General features: G+C 42.6%; 1 protein-coding gene across 8 annotated transcripts in view; it reads left to right on the forward strand.

Annotated features, from left to right (window-relative positions):
• The window catches only part of MARCHF8 (membrane associated ring-CH-type finger 8), a 182618-nt gene that overhangs the window by 80273 nt on the left and 84801 nt on the right, over window positions 1-17544 (forward strand). For all 8 annotated transcript variants that reach the window (XM_072130870.1, XM_072130869.1, XM_072130871.1 and 5 more), the window contains one exon: window positions 7431-7592. In XM_072130870.1, the coding sequence (XP_071986971.1) occupies window positions 7506-7592 (87 nt within the window). In that variant the 5' untranslated portion in view covers window positions 7431-7505. The remainder of the gene's footprint in view (window positions 1-7430; window positions 7593-17544) is intronic.

The following is a 17544-nucleotide window of genomic DNA, read 5'->3' on the forward strand; positions in this document are numbered from 1 at the left end:
ATCGGCAGGCAGGTACAGCTTGGACATTTGACAAATACCAATTAGCCACCGTAAATCATATTTTGAATACCCAATTTAAGGAAAAGGTATCTCCCAGAGGGGTCTAATTTAGTGTCCTGTACTGTGTGCTGAAAAGACCTGTGAAAACGTCTGGGTTGGCACTGTGGTACCAGCTGGTGAAGTACCGGTCACGCATGGTGGGAATATGCCCTGCTTTGAAGTGGGTCTTTTGGAGAAAGAGTTTCTGCACCCGCTGCTTATGCATTCGGTATGTAATCTGCAATCTTTTCTGCAGGACATTGAACCCTTAACATTGAGGGACCCCACCTTTAACGTGGCTATCTGATATGATATCTCCGCCACCCAGGTATATGATACAGATATAAGGGGCACGAGGGGCCTAGGGACACAAAGAGTCAGGACCGAGACCGGAGGGTAAGTGGGAATAGTTAGGTAAGGGGGAAAGGAGTCAAAGGACAAAAGCGGGAAATGAGAGAAAAATCTGCACCTAAGTACAGAGGAGTTGGGGCAAAACTAAACTATGTTACGGTCAGACCAGCTGGTCATAACACCCCTAAGGGACGGTGAGTTTCCACGAAGGTGCTCCCGGGGCCCAGACGCTACCAGCCTATGTAGGTTGAGAAGACACAAGAAAGAAAGAAGAGGGGAAGAAATAGAAGATTCCCTCCTTCCTCCCCTTCACCCGACCATCGCCTAACAACAACTGGATGCATATAACCAAAATCTATCATTATAAATGCAACACACTCTAGGGCCCATTTACTAAGGGCCCCGCGGACCGCACTTTCGTTGGACATAATATTGCAGGCAGCAGTGTATCCCTGTGACATGCGTTAGAGGCTGACGGGCCTGCTGCCTCAGTAACGGCCGGGGCAGAGCTGCTTACAAAGCCACAGCTTGAAGTCTCTCCGGCTCTTTGTAGTGCAGGAGATCGTGTGCAGGCGCCTCTAGCCATGGTATGCAGCTCCTGATCTTTGCGCTCTTCCGCGCTCTGCTACGCCATTTTGGATTTGCTGCGTGGGGATCCTGAGGTACCCGGTGTGGCAGGCAGTACTGGCCGTGTTTCCCGGCCTGGGTTAGGTGAGTCCAGGATGGATCCTCCAGGTTGCGGGGCCGCCGGAGCAGCCTGCCACACAGCGGTCCCGGCCTCCGATGTGGCCAGATTGATGGCGGCTGCAGCAGAAGAGCGGCCTGTCATGTAGCTTGCGATGTGGCAAATCGCTGGCTGGGAGAGTAGGGTGGAAGCAGCCCTAGCACCTCTCCTTTTCTTAGCACCCAAGCAGGAGGTGAAATTTGGGGTGATAGTCTCTTGTTAAGGCCGGCTCTCTGGGCCCAGCACAGGAGCTCTCAAAAGACACAGCCTCACGCTTCCATGGCCAAAACGTGCCCCCCTCATTCTTATTTTTTTTTTATATAACCCATGGTCCGATGCACCTTTTTAATAAACTCTGGTGTACAGGGGCATAAACCCCATCCTAATATTGATGAAGAGTTATGGAACTTTTGTATTTAGACTTCACCCAGATACCTTTTTACTATGGGGTTTATTCTGAAGGTTGTGTTTTTTTCAAATGTACAGACACAAAATACATTGATAAATGTTCTACCTGCAGTCAACACAAGGGGGAGCTGAGCACACAGGAGTTGATACATTTTCCATTGAACTCAAAATGATCAGCCCCAGGCTCATGTGGAAATGTGTGGAAATACTGTACCTGGTTCCCATAAATTACTTTTCAGTCCTCCCAAAATTAACCTATTGCTATCTGGAAAAGTGGAATACCCCTCTGAAACCAGAGAGCATGTGCTCTGCCCTGTACTTTTATCTAGATCTCCAAGCGGAAGTGTTATTCCTTCAGAATTTCTTGGTCGTACTAGTGTCTAAATACCTGTCTAAACCCCTCATTAAATATGGCACAATGCATTTCAGTTTTTTAATTCAACCGAATACAGAATTTGTACCTCATAGTTTGATAAACCTCCCTCATAATTGTCAATGTGAGCTGCAGATGAGCATCCTCATCTGAGGCAAAAAGTGACTCTTCTCACCATATTTTCACATGACTTTGGATGAGATTTTTTTTTTATAGGTAAACAAGCGAGATTGCACATAAAAGATGTTTTTCTAAAAGGGGCCTTTCATTCCCTACCTGGGGGGATGGTGGATTTATCTGGCGGTTCCTTGAGGAAATAAAGTAGAAATGATTTAACAAGTCTCTGTGTAGTTCAGTGAATAGTCTTGTGCGCTCAGTAATATATTTTAAGTACAGCGATTCATAAGCCTTGAAGTCTGTGGAGTTTTAATAGCACAGTGTAACTTTCCCTCTGTATGGATCAATGAATACATCAGTTTTATTTTACTGGTATAATCGTGCTATCCCCAGGGCTGATTCTAGCCTTTTTGCTGCATGAGGCAAAACTTCCCCACACCCCCCCTTCATATACACAGCCTCTCCAATGTCGCCCCACCCCCGTATACACAGCCTCTCCAACCCCCCCTCCCCTCGTATACGCAGCTTCTATCTCAACCCCATGTACACCGCAACCAAGTATAGGCCGAGGCGCCGAATTATACCACAAAGAAAAAAATTTAAAATTGGAAAACTTATTGAATGGAGTATAAGCCTAGAAAGGGAAATACAGCCGCTACTCATTAATAAATGAGCAGCAGAGCCCCCATTTAATGTAATGTAGACAGCGGAGACCCCCATTATTGTCATGTCCACAGCGGTGCCTACTTTAATGTAATGTCCCCTGCAGAGCCCTCCCCCGCTTTTAGTGTCATGTCCCTTGCAGAGTCCCGCCCCCCCCCCTTTAGTGTCATGTCCCTTGCAGAGTCCCGCCCCCCCCCCTTTAGTGTCATGTCCCTTGCAGAGTCCCGCCCCCCCCCTTTAGTGTCATGTCCCTTGCAGAGTCCCGCCCCCCCCCCCCATTAGTGTCATGTCCCTTGCAGAGTCCGCCCCTATAATGTAATGCTCTAGTCTCCTCATGGTGGTGCCGTATGAGATTGTATACTTTTCTGCCATTTTGCCTTTAAGTATCCAATATCAGATATCTTCCATTCACAGCAGTCTATCCTCTTCAAGTGTTTGTAATGTTTGTACCCTGACCCTGTTCACCAGAGGGGATAAGATATGTGGGGTGATGAGAGGGGGCCTGTGGGTTGGGAGTCGCAGCTTATTTATTTCCATTGCAGAAAACAAATTGCACCCGTTACACCCAAGTACGACTCCAACAAGAGAAGTGTGAGTACTCCATTCCTTGTGCAGCTTGCTGGTTACTACTGTGCCTGGCAAGGAATGGAGTTCTCGGGCATGCGTGAGACTTGCAGGCAGCCGGGTAACTTTACCGGATGTCTGAAAAGAGCAGGGAGGCATCAAGGATTGAATACGAAGTGGCGGGGGTGTGAATAAATAGCGGCTCAGGCCTCAGGCTTATTTGCATATTCTATTTCATGCTCATTTTTAGAAAGTTATTTTACATGGTATTCCGGACCCCTGAAAGGAAGTGAAAAGACTGCAATCAACCCCCCTAAGGTAACCAGCATGATTGTGTGGACAGTCTACCACAAGTGAGACACTGTCATGACATGTATATTTTTAGCTACCTTCACGGGACATGTGCAAAAGTATAGCTGTAAAGCAGTAGTGATGGAGTTAACAATAAAAAAAAAAAACTTTTTTTTCTAATATAATTATATCTTCATCTTTTAGTACATCAGCATTAGGCGTCATGCACATGACTGTATGGGGGACGTATGGACGGGGCGCAAGCTAGTGGCTGTACATACGTCCTCCAAAGATGACAATGGTGCCGGGGTTCGGTACTGTGAGAACAACAAGCGCTCACCATTCCCAGCCGTAGCCCCATAAAGATCACGCTCTTTCTTCGCCCATATTGACAGCTGTGTGGCTACTATTTTCCATGGAGACGGGAGGGGTGGGGGGGGGGACGTGAGGAGCAGCTGACTGATACCTGCCCAACTCTCCAAACCTTGAATTCCATTGTGAATTTCTTGTGACACTTTTGTCCAATCTTCCATGTCTAGCAATGGCCCTTTCCTTATATGGGCACCCATTGCATGTGTCAGCTCCCTCTTCCCTATAGCTCCCTCTTCCTTCTCCTTCATGCTACATTCAGCTTACAACTTCAAACGGTAACATATTCTGAGCTGCGACATAGTTCTGGTGTTGCTTCATCCCTGAAAATCAGAGATATTCGCAGCTAAAGCAAAGTTGAGAGCTGTGTATGAAAATTACACTCCCAACTGTAACAATGGATATCTCGGCTAGAAGCACATTCTTATTTGTTCTTATTTGTAAAATAAATAGGGATGTCCATTCCCAGAAATAGCAGACTTTGTGTACAGTATCTTTCTGACTTTTAGTGGAATAACAAAAGCAATCCGCCATATTGGATTCCGGACTGGCCAAACAATGGTGGCAAAACTCTAAGCTCCACTTTGAAGTAAATTGAAATCTGAATGAATGTAATTGATAGTGGCATTAATTCTCTCACGCTTCCGCTATCAGGAGCTGACTTCTGTTATTAGATGGATACAGTAGTAATTGATATTTGGTTAGTAAGGAAGCCATTCACTATCCAATGGAGCTTGAGTGACACAAAGCCTCTAGGCGTCTCTGCCGCCGATGGGCATATTAGTAATCTCCTTCACATGAGACATAAACGAATCACAATTAACCAGCCGTCAAGTGGAAATTAAAATATTTTCTAATAAATGGGATGATTTGCTGTGATTTGCATGTTCCTGTGTAGCACGATACAATATACAGTAGATGACTCCTATCCAAACACTTGTTTATACAGTAATCCGCAGAGGTGGCATCCTGCCAGTCAGCAATCCGTCTCCTGAAATATTCCCACTTAGATGCACAGCTCTGCTCTTTCATGTATATAAATATCATTTGACACATTCCTAGAATCCTTTTAAGGATTTTCTCAGCTCGGTGATAAAGGAAAGTGTGTTATCTCCAAGTTGTTAAGGGCCGTATTACATCACCTGTGAAGTGACAGAAAGCAATATTTACATGGAGTTGTACTATAGGATTGACTATAATCTTCTGATCAGTCTCTTCAATCAGAGAGACAACTACATGAAATGCATCTGCTGTATTATAAATGCTGTACTTAATCCACATTGTTTGCCGGCTGTGTGAAAGTGGCCTCGGTGTTGGTATGGTCTACTGAAAAAAGTTCTAACTTTCTGGAATGGGTTGGAGTTGATGGAGATCATTATGACATCTCTTTAATAGTTACCGTATATACTTGAGTATAAGCCGACCCAAGTATAAGCCGAGGCCCCTAATTTTAACACAAAAAACTGGAAAAAACTATTGACTTGAGTATAAGCCGAGGGTGGGAAATGCATTGGTTACAGCCTCCCCAGTATATAGCCTGCCGGACCCTGTCCCATAGTATATAGCCACCACCGGCCCCCCAGTATATAGCCTGCCAGCCCATATCCCCCAGTATATAGCCAGCCCACTGCCCCAGTATATAGCTAGCCTCATGCCCCAAAATATAGCCAGCCTTGGGGGAAGCCGGAAAGGTGAGTTTTGATATATATTTTTTTTTACTTGAGTATAAGTGAGTGCTTATACTCAACTTTTTTAAATTACTATATGTCTTTCATACAACTATATACATCCTATTTTTTCATGCCGGTGTAGACAGGACGTTTATAAACGTCATGATCGCGGCAAACTTCAAACGGCCTTATCTGCTGAAACCCTGGCACCTAGAAACACAATTCTCATGTCAAATTAAACAGGATAATCTCCCCTTTAATTTATTTTAATTTAATATTTATTTTAATATATGAATTTTGTATGGATGCTTCACAGATCCAGATATATCCTTAAAGTTATACTAAAAAAAGTAGATGTGCACACCTTTCTATTTTTGATTGTAACTTTAAGAGTCAATATCTCTGTTCTTTAAGCATCCGTACACAATACTTATATCCATATTTAAGGGGAGACCAGAATGTTTTTTAAGGTGTCAGGTGAACCTAGGAAAGGGTGATAGAATAATGCTGGACATATTTATAACAAATTTTGGTAAATGTTACTTCTTATTAAAGGAAAAGAACTACTTAATCATTAAAAAAAAGCAAAATACAAATACTCATCCACGTTCCTGTCCATCTTGATCCCAGCAGTGTTCTTCTTTAATGTTTGACTTATAATTAGCTGGCAGCAGCACAGGGACAAGATGTCCAGTGCCCTGGGCTGCTAATTATGCGCACTCCCTCACCCGCCACTCCATGAATTCACACCTCATGCGTAACGTCGCCTCCCTTCCTAACATGGTGAGAGCGTGCAGAATTAGCAGCCCGGAGTGCCGGACATCTTGTTCCCTCGCTCCGTGCGGCTAATTAGAAGTCTTTTTATCAACATTAAAGAAGAACACCACCAGGATCGGAATGATGAAGAGCGGGGCTGAGTATGTGTAGTTTGTAGACTTGATGATGATGATATCAGGACTATCAGGATGAAGCTTGTATATTGGCTGTATGATTGGGTTTGTTGTCTTGCTGCAGAATGCATTTGAACACAACTATTATTCTTTTGATAGCATTCTTAATCTTCAGCACTTTTTCCGATTTTGCTTTGAAGACTTTGAATCAATTTTATCATTGATTCTTTTATCAATTTATGTAATTTATATTTATAATTTTTATATTTAGAATTGATATTAATTTATTATTTTAATCAGTAAATACATTTCATAAACATTTCCTTGTTCCTTCACATTGTATATTTTGCATAAAAACTGTAGAATTCAATGAAACAACATCATCCCTTCCCATGACAAGTGGGTGCATTTGTGTCTATTAAATCAACAAGATTCTCTAGGATTCAATGTTCCAAAGCAAAGAACTTTCTGGTCACAAATATCATTAAAATGTAATGGTTATGGCCATGTATATAATTCAGCAGGTACTACAGAAATATAATGGCTCCTGAGCGCAAGACTTCAGCTGGCCGTATACTTTCACTATTTTAACAGAACACTATTTTGGGAAAATTCTAACCTGGAGCCACATGATCTGTGCTGAATAATACTGAGCCAAAATAATTCCAAATGATTTCAAATGTACAGAACTGTCAGATAAAAATAGAAGATGAAAAACCCTTTCTCACAAGTTAGGAAGTTAGATTGTGCTCCAGCTGTGCCACCCAGTGATTTACTGGCATATTGTATTAGGGGAAACCAGAAGGAAATGTTCTGTTCCCTGCAGCGCCCCCATTGGGGAAATGAAGAATTACACAGTCTGCTTTGAAATTAATAAGTTGATGATGGACACGATTTGGAAACTTTGTTTTCCCTGTTGTCATTTTGATGTGTAAATACATTTATAATGTTTCTTTTTCTTTTTTTTACAGAACGTAAAAGTACGGTCCAAAAATGGAAAGTAATAGGAATATTCTAGCTAGAAAAGATTAAAAAGAGAATCTGTGATGAAAATGCATCAGATGTCTGCGATACCATCCAGAGATGTTCACTCCACATGTTTCCAAAAAAAGATCAAAGAAAGGGAGGAACAGGTGAGGCTTTATTATGTAATTTTTTACTGTGAAATTTAATAACATATTGTGTCATGGACATGTTTATCTGCAAATTACTTGGATCAAGATCCCGTAGGCCTGCCCCATGACATGCCATGGTTGTAAGCAGTGGTATAACTTAAGGCTGTCAGGCCCCAGTGCAAAGTGTGTGCCAGACCCTCAATTATAATGTATTGTGTAGTACTAGCCTTCACATATAGGAAAGGTACACCATATGGGCCCCCTAGCCCTCTTGGGCCCGGTAACGATGCACCCTTTGCATCCACTCAAGTTACTGCCCTGGTTGTAAGCCTGTTTGCATCTGATACCTTAATAGAGAGGAGCAGAAGGTTATAACAGTATTCCTTCAATGTGACTGGATTCAGCTGGGTAGTTTCAGATCTAGTTAGCTTATCCAAGCGTCTCCTAGATCTTTTCTTTTTGATTTCTAAAATCATATTGTTAATCTCGTTCTGTCACTGATGCTTGTCAATGACAATAGCTATCTGCCTGCAGATTGTTCACTTGACTGACTGGTAACCCTCCCATACATATAGGGGGGAGAGAAGGGAGGAGATGTGTCTAGCAGCTTCTTATTTGCCCAAGATCAAGATTGATAAATGGGCCACATTTATCAAACGTAGGGAAAACTGTACCAGGTGCAATATGCGCCAGACTTATCAAAAGTGGAGCACGGCACGCTCTATATTAACTGCTTAAGGATGCAAGACGATATATCTCGTCCTCATTAGCGGGTCGGTGCTGCATGAGGACGATTTATATTGTCTTTAGGATTGTGCTGGCGCGATCCGCAGCAGGAGACCAGCTGTTGCATACAAGGCTGCGTCTGCCCGACATGGAGATCACTCCGTGCCGGGCACTTTAACTCCTTAACTGACGTGATGGAGTACGAACGCTGCAGCTAAGGAGAGAGATAGAGGGAACATTCCTCTGTCACCCCACTGGCCCCTCGCAGGGTGATGCCATGGGTTGTGTGCAAGACTGGGCCTCATAGGCAAAATGTCAGTAAAACACTGACAAGCACAATACATTGCAGTTCAGAAGTACTACAATGTATTGTATAAGGGATCAAGGTAACCCCAGTGTAAGTCCCCCAGTGGGACAGTAAAAAAAAGTTGAAACAAAAAAAAACAAAAACAAATCGTCAATACATAAATAAAATAATTTTAATAAACACCTCCCGTTTCCCTATATACAATTATATATAAAATAATTAAAATGACCCCCTAAATACAAAATTGGTATGGTTGCGTACATAGCGCCCGTACTGTCAGGTTTATAAAAAATAAAAATAAAAAACTAACTAAAAATTGCAATTTTAGTGCTTTCTACCTCCCAAAAATATGTAATGGAGAGCTATCAGATGAACCCTATATTAGCAGCAATCTAACCGTTACCTTTTCCCACAATAAACAAGCCCTAATAACCTTATTTTGATTGAGGAATAAAAAAAGTTAAAGCGCTCAGAATATGGCGAAACTTAGGCAAATGCAGTTTCCATAAAAATATTTATTTTTAAAGTAGTAAAATATCAGAAAACCTATACATATTTAGAATCTCCTTAACTGTACTAACCCATGTAATAATTATATCATGTTTATGATACTGTACTGAGCTGAGTAAATGTAAATGTTTTAATTACAAATCGAGCGGCAAAACAGACGTTTTATTCTGTACAGTTGCATGAAAATAAATTTGAATCTTCATCCTATTTTTACCATAAAAATAAACCCATTGCAAAATACATATCTTCCCGCAAAAAACAAGCCCTTATATGCCCATGTCAGATAAAAAATAAAAAAAAGTTATATCTTTTATTATTTGAGCAGGAAAAACAGGTAAAAAAGGTCTGTGTCCTCTAGGCCATTTTAGGCCGTGTCCTAAAGGGGTTAATATTGCGCACCTTGCACTGCTCGGGAAATGTGCACCAGCTATTTTAATGGTGCACCTTTAACATAGGGCATGCAACACAATTCCGTCACGTTGCAGTAATAAATGTGGTGCACGGTGAGACTCTGCTCCAGAACGCCCCTTTAGGTACCGGATTTTGTAAACTGGCGCAAACGCTTTCATTAATGTGGGCAAATATCTGCCATTTGGAAAAGTTAGAAAAACCATTTTCCAATTAGATGGTGCCAGTAATGTGTTGTATTTGCACATGTCCCATGCAGATAGCACTTGTATATATAATGGGGCTCATTTACTTACCCGTCCTGCGCGATCCACGGAAGTGCATTGTCCGATCGGAATACACATCTGCCCCGATTCACTAAGATCGTGCTCCCGATCTCCTGCATGTGTCGCTTCCAAGCTCAGGTCCGACGGAGTTCACTGCCAGATTTCTGGCGCATGAAAGCAGCGCCTCTGCGCCAAAATCCGATTGCGTACGACACAATCCCCTTCTAAATAGCTGTAACCGTGGCGCAAATCCCCAAAGTTTCCAAAATCCGCCGAAAGTGAAATCCGCGGACCCTTCGTAAATAAGCTACACACATTGGTTTAGATTCAAACTGAAGGCATCAAAACTATAAATTAACACATGTGGGATTATATACTTAACAAAAAAGTGTGAAACTCTTCTCTCCTCCATGCACAATTCAGCTCTGTTTTGTGCTTGGTGTTTGCACCAGCATCAATACCCAAAGCTGAGAAGCCCTAGGAGCAGGAGAGCTGGTGAGTACTTACCACTCCTGGGTCTCCAGTATGGGGCTGATACACACAGTGATGTCACAGTACGTACAAGGCCACGCCCCTACACTCCCATATTGCAGTATGACTCTGCTTCTTCAAACCATTGAGACCAGGAGCAGGGGTGTAACTACCGTAGGAGAGGCTGGGCCACATAGCAAATTTCTGCATGGGCCCCCTTACCCCTTAAAGAAAATATTCATATTTAGGCTGCATTCACATAAACATGTGCGGCTATAGCCTGGCAGGCATAAATTTGGCGTGCTGGAGAGGAGGAGAGGTGTTTGCGACTCACCCCTCCCCACTCCATAGAGAGTAGAGTCGCATGGGCATTCTTACGGCCAAAGATAGAGCATGCTGTATCTCTTTTGGGGCCATGGCTCTAAACAGTGAGTACTCCTGTACACCGTACCTAGCCCAGGCACTATAGACTCCTATTAGGAAAGTTTATCCAGCAGCAAATTTGCAGCCAGGTATACGTCCCCCATACGTTCTTGTGAATGTGGCCTTATACAGACATGTTTATACAATTACACACATTTATACACTGATATATACACACCTTTATATACTTATATACTACACATAAAGTTCTACACTCGTATACTCGCACCCATATACATACAAGTATACACTTATACTCATTTAAACACTAATATGGAGTATATACAAACTCATACAGTATATATACACATACACTATATACACATCACACATGCTGTATACACATATACAATATACATATTGTATATACATACAGTATACACTTACATGCAGTATAAATACACAGTATACACACATACAGCAAATACACACATTCAGTATAAAGAGCATATACATGCATACCATATACACAGCATAAACAAAAGCTCATATATATATGTACATGTATAGGCTTATATAAATATATGCGTGTATAAATACAGTATATGCATATGTACACACAGATAAATACATATGTATATACTTATCTTTTAGGATGTTTGGCGGCTTTATGGGTGACCAGGCGGGTGTTCGGGCAGGTGGGCCGGTGTCGACTATGCCGTAGGGTGGGTAGAAGGGGCATCCATCCACTCTGTCAGCGGCCGATGCAGGGGGATGGTCAGGTGGTCACCTCTGCGGGCGGGTGGGTCAGGGAAGGCTGGCACGTCGGTGGGCCAGGAGGGAAGTGGGTGGGCCAGGTTTAGGAGTGCAGTAGCCAGGACACAGAGGGAGGGGCCAGGGGCATGTCCCAGCCGGCACCCGGCAATGCGTCCCCGGACCACTTACCACAGGGCCGTGGCTTAGCACTGCAGGAGGGAGGGGCCATGCATCCCTGGGCCTCACGGGTCCCATAGCAGCCACTACGCCTGCTACGGCTGTATTTATGCCACTGACCAGGAGCTAGGATAGTAGAAAGAGTGCGTGAACAGATCCTGCTGATTATGTGGCAGTAGACCAGACAGGAAGGATCGTGGGGACCCCCTCCTCCTGCTCACTAGTGGGGGACCCCGGGGCTCACTCCCCGGATGTCCACTTTATAATCCGGCCCTGTTGGTGACCGCACGTAGTAGACAATTTGTGTGGCTAGCTCACGGCCCAATGTACATTAGTTTGCATGATGCACCCACTAACCTGCCATGTAATATGGTGAATAACACCCCTTGATTTCAACATGGGTATTCGTTGTTTCTATAAGGATTATTGTGTCAGCAGCACATTCCCTTCTCGCCATTACTTTTCAAGCTGAGCATGGGTGTGCAGGGGAAAATGGAGACGAATAAAGCTGTCAACAACTGAAGAGGTGACCGCAACTTTAGTCCAAGATAAGTTGTTTGTCTTCGGGAACCTTAGCCGCCGTGTTGTGGGTGGACAACGTGCTGCTCCTTATATATTTTTTAGCCAGAGATACCAGAGATAGACTAGTACAGACGCAAGGCTACAGCCTCCGCTTAATTGCTTTTGTCTCCCATGGATTGTATAGAAATAATGCTTTCAGTCTTTGTCATCTTTTATTGTTATTGCACATTTTGTGTAAAGCTCGGGAGCGAGAAAACAATACAACTCATTTAACAAAACATATATCTTCAGAATAAAAACCAGCATGGGTGCCAGTATACAATGGAAGAGCTGACAAAGAGAAACAATTAATATACATAACAGATTGCAGAGGTGACCACCGGTTATGGCAGCCATTATCCTTTGTGTATCAAAGAAGAATCGTCATGGAAACTGCTTCGTCTTATGCCACAATTTTCATGGGAGGAATTGCATCCCTTTGCTACATTCCACACAAAGCCGCCTTTACATAGGGATCATGCTGGAACGTACAACGATGTGCCTCCTATTTGTTGTTGTAGGGGGCGCTAGTTCTGCCCATTAGGAATAGTACTGCCTTTAGATAATAGTGACAGAACGTTACAGAACTACTGGGTACAGCGGTCCCAAGCCGGGGGACTAATGCATGGACACATAATGGGGGACTTATCAGAATTGTTGTGTCAGAAAGGTTCAAAATGTGCAATGTGCACCTTTCAGATGCTAAAAAACAAGGATGCGGTTAATATTTCTATGGCATCCCGTCATTTTCAAATGAAATATGGTGGTAACTGTAGTACTCTCCATTGCATGGGCAAAGAGAAAGTGCCGAGACCGACTCGCCATGGTGACCATAAACGTAAAACGTCCCCAAGGGGTTAAACAAAAGAGTAGACGTGATATGCCCGTATTGATAGTTGAAATACGTGCGTCATAAATATACTTACCATTTTGTTTATGCACCAGGTCCTCTATGTTTTTATTACTATGACTTGTTAATGTTTTTTACTATAAATGTAATATGTAATGTTTAAGGTGATGACGATGACAAGCCTCCTCCACAGCTGCCTCTGACTGTGTGACGGCTTCTGGTTACGTGGTGGTGTCTGCTCATCATATAAGATCGTGATTGTTGTAGGTAAATTTAGCCATGATTAAGAATAGTGTGTCTATTCGAAACGCGTAGGCGATATTACCTGACTCCGTGCTTGGACTCCGTGTAGATGTCTTTTTTACTTGGAATCTGAAAATAAAGATTGGAGATTTTTTAACCCCTTATCACCGACACTAGTTTTCAGCTCAATGACCAGACTCGATTTTTCAAATCTGACATGTCTCACGGTAATTGGTTATAACTTTGGAACGCTTTAACATATCCGGGTGATTTTAAGAATGTTTTCTCGTGACACATTGTACTTCATGTTAGTTCTAAAATTTAAGTGATAAGTTTTGCGTTTCGTTTTGAAAAAAAGTGAACATTTGGCAAAAGTTTGTAAAAATTCTTCATTTTCCAAGTTTGAAATGTTCTGGTTTCCAGACAAGATGTAAAACTACCCAAAAAGTTTGATAATTAACATTTACAGAATATCAGCTTTATGTTGGGATGATAATTTATGCTTCCTGTCATTTTTCTAGGATGTTATGAGGTGCAGAACTTTAGGTGCCATTTTTCTTATTTTCATGAAAATTGCCAAAACTCACATTTTGAGGGACAACTCCGCTTCCAAGTGACTTTGAGAGGCCTAAAAAATAGTAAAACCCCATAAATTACCCCACTATAGAAAGTTCACCCCTCAACATATGTAAAACAACTTCTATTAACCCTTTAAGTGTTTCACATGGGTTAAAAAATATGGACTTGCGATTTAGAAACCGTAGAATTTTTTTGGAAATACATTCATTTAGTCCAAAACTGACATTTTCAGAATAAATTAAATGATGAAACGCACTGCAACGCTTGATGCCCAATTCCTCCCGAGTGTACTGATACCACATATGTGGTGGTAAACTTCTGTACGGGCGCACGGCCGGGCATAGGATGAATGGAGGCGCCATTCACAGCAGATTTGTATTGTCACATACAAATCTATAAATTTTTATTTTTTTTTGGTAATGCAAACATATGAGGACTTATTATTTATGGGATGAGATACAATGTATAAATAATTTATTTTGGGAGTCTAAAGCTTATTCATGAGATTTTATTAACTATTTCAAGGGTGACACAAACAAAATCATCAATTTTTATTTTGGATTTTTAGCATTTTTTTTCCCCCGCTCACCGTAATGTAAAAATAATATTTTATCTTTATTCTCTGGTTCACTACGATTGCGGTGATACCTCATTTATATAGTTTTTTTTATTTTTGCTCAATTTTCCTAATCAAAACCAATATTGGAGAAAATCGCATTGTTTTTACTATTGAAACTTTTTAGGGCCATAACTTCTGTATTTTTCTGTTGTCAGATCTGGTTGAGGGCTCATTTTTTGCGAAAACAGTTGTTCTTTTCAGTCGTAACATTTTTTGTGATGGTGTTTGATGAAAAATTGTATATTATGGGAAGTTTTTGGAGTTTTTTTTTTACGTAGTTCACCGAGCGGGTTCAATATTGATTTAGATTTATTGTACAGATTAATACGGACGCGGTGATACCAAATATGTACGTGTTTTTGTGTTTTATTTACTTTATTTGCATTTTATGTGTTACTGGGGAGATTATGGGACTTTTATTTTATTTATTTAATTATATTATAAAAAGATTTAATTTTTTTTTTTTTACTTTTTTACATTTTCTACTTCTTGGCTTGAATAAGCGATCATCGGATCGCTTATTCAAGCCTTTATACTGCAATATACTTGTATTGCAGTGTATAGTGTAAGTAACTGAGCATGCGCGAACAGGAAGGCAGAACCCGGCAGAGAGAGGAGCCGACAGCCTCGGGTCACTCGTCGGGACCCGGGGCAGCGCCAGGAGGGATCGGATCCCCCGGTAAGCACACCGTGTTTCCGATCCCGGGTGTTAGTGCCGGGTCTGGGCTGTAAGATCACAGCCCGACACCGGCACCAGCGAGACCCGGTGTCCCAAAATCTTCTTCTGACGCGCCGCTGTAGAAAGTCGTAAGTGTCAGAAGAAGTACCCTTAATGACCGCAGTAAAAAGCTGATACGGCGGTCATTAAGGGGTTAAAGACGTTTGATCCTGGAGCTGGTTCGTGTTGTTTGTAGCAAAATGTGCAATATACTCCTTAAACTTTTTTGAAAAATGGGTTTGGGGTAGTATTTTTTTTCTAATGTAGCCTTTTTAAAAAGTTGTAAAGATTGTTGCAGTTTCGCTCCAATAGGGGGCGGTGTGGAAAGGCTCGGGATATCTCATGCTTCACATTCATTCACTTCAGTAGGATGAGCGATTTTCCTTGTGAAACCAAGATGGCCGGCGATCCTGTGAACATTGAAATGCAATAGACGACGTGATGTAGAAGCCAGAGCAGGATGATGCACTTTTCACACCTGTATCCGGGACTTCTGATAGAGAGAGTGTGACTGGAACAACTTCAGTATCCGGGATGTTTGCTTCTGTTGCGCTTATGTTATTAATAGCAGTGAAAAAAAAACATGGCTGCTGTGCTTTTTTTCTGCTATTTAGTGAACCTAGCCTAGGTACCATATATACTCGAGTATAAGCCAGGTTTTTCAGCAAAACTGAAAGCTTATACTTAAGTGTATATATGAGAGAAAATGTAGTACTTGCCTCAGGCCCTCCCCAACCTCCTCTTCTCCCCATGGCCCCTGCTTCTTGACGCAGCTTAAAGGCTGAGCGGACAGAGGTACGTCTGTTCCCGCGCATACAATATGAGGTCCTGCGGTGGCGACACCACATAATGCACTGGCAGAATGCATCAACGCGCCTCTTCGCTCACTGTCAGGTAGCTGGAGAAGAGTACAGCGTTTATTTTTAAGAGGGCTCCAGTGGACATTTTATTAATGAGGATGTCTTTGCAGGGCAGGATTAAGGTTGGGGGCCCCTGGGCGCAAAATGTGGTGGGGGCCCCCATTGGATGTAATCCATCCCGGGTATAGTAATCGCCATATACTGCCCCCTAGCAATAACAATATACAACCTCCTCAGTAATCACTATATACAGCCCTGCAGCAATCACTATATACAGCCCTGCAGCAATCACTATATTCAGCCCTGCAGCAATCACTGTATACAGCTCCCCCAGCAATCACTATATAGAGCTCACCCAGTAATCACTATATACAGCCCACAGTAATCACTATATACAGCCCCCAGCAATAAATATATTCAGCCTGCAGTAATCACTGTATACAGCTTCCCTATAATCAATAACTATATATATTATCCTAGGTAAAATAATTGCGCACAGACCTGATCTTCCCTCACGGTGTCCCTATGAGGTGTACCAAGATGGCGGCTCCCTGCTGGCAGCCAGCACGGTGACGTCACACACTGCGCCACTAGCAGCTGGGCACCACCATCTTGGCACCATCCTCCGATCGCCTATTGTTCCCTCGCTCTGCTATAGGCTGAAGTCTGGCATGCTGTATGTGTGCTGGGTACCGCCCAGGGAGCCCGGACCCAAACAATCATATTTGGTGGGGGCCCCATGGCGCGCGCACCTGGCTCCCTCCCTGTGAATCGGCCCTGTGTCTGTGGGACATTATAGTAGTGGGGGTTGTTGTGGACATTTTATTAAATTATAGCAGCCTGCATTTCCTACCATAAGCTTATTTTGTGGTAAAATTTGGGGCCTCGGCTTATGCTCAGGTCAGCTTATACTCCAGTATATACTGTATTTTCTAATTTTTTGCTGTGGTTTGGCCAGTCAGTTACAGATGTGCTTTACTTACACTATATAAAAAGGAGTAATCTCATCTGATTAGAATACAAAGCAGATAGCTCACTGTAGCTAATTCACCCAAAGACGAGAGCTCAGGTACCCCATAGGGCTTGGTATATAAAACCTGAAAATAACAATGGTTTCCTTCTCTTAAGTAAATCTACTATCAAAATCCAGAATGATAAACTACTACTCTGAGATCCAGGCCCCGTGACTGTGGTAATCTTCTCATATTTGTTATCCATGGCCTCCTTCCTTCTGAAATAAAATTTTAAAATTATGCTAATAAGCCAGAAGGGCTCTAGAGGCATTACCAGAGCCCCTCCGTGCTGCAGCTTCACAGTCTGATACACTGTGCAAATCACTTCCATTGTGTGAGATTACATCATACAGAGGGAGGGGGGAGTATTAGGAGAGCAGAGGAAAGATGTGCACAGTGTATCATCCTGTGAAGCCAGAGCACGGAGGGGCTCTAGTCACACCCCCAAGAGCCCATCTGGCTCATTAGCATAATTTTATAAGTTGATTTTAGAAGGAAGGAGGCCATGGAACAAATACAAGGAGATCACCACAGTCACAGTGC

Source organism: Engystomops pustulosus, chromosome 11, assembly GCF_040894005.1.
Source record: "Engystomops pustulosus chromosome 11, aEngPut4.maternal, whole genome shotgun sequence".
NCBI classification, from domain to species: domain Eukaryota; kingdom Metazoa; phylum Chordata; class Amphibia; order Anura; family Leptodactylidae; genus Engystomops; species Engystomops pustulosus.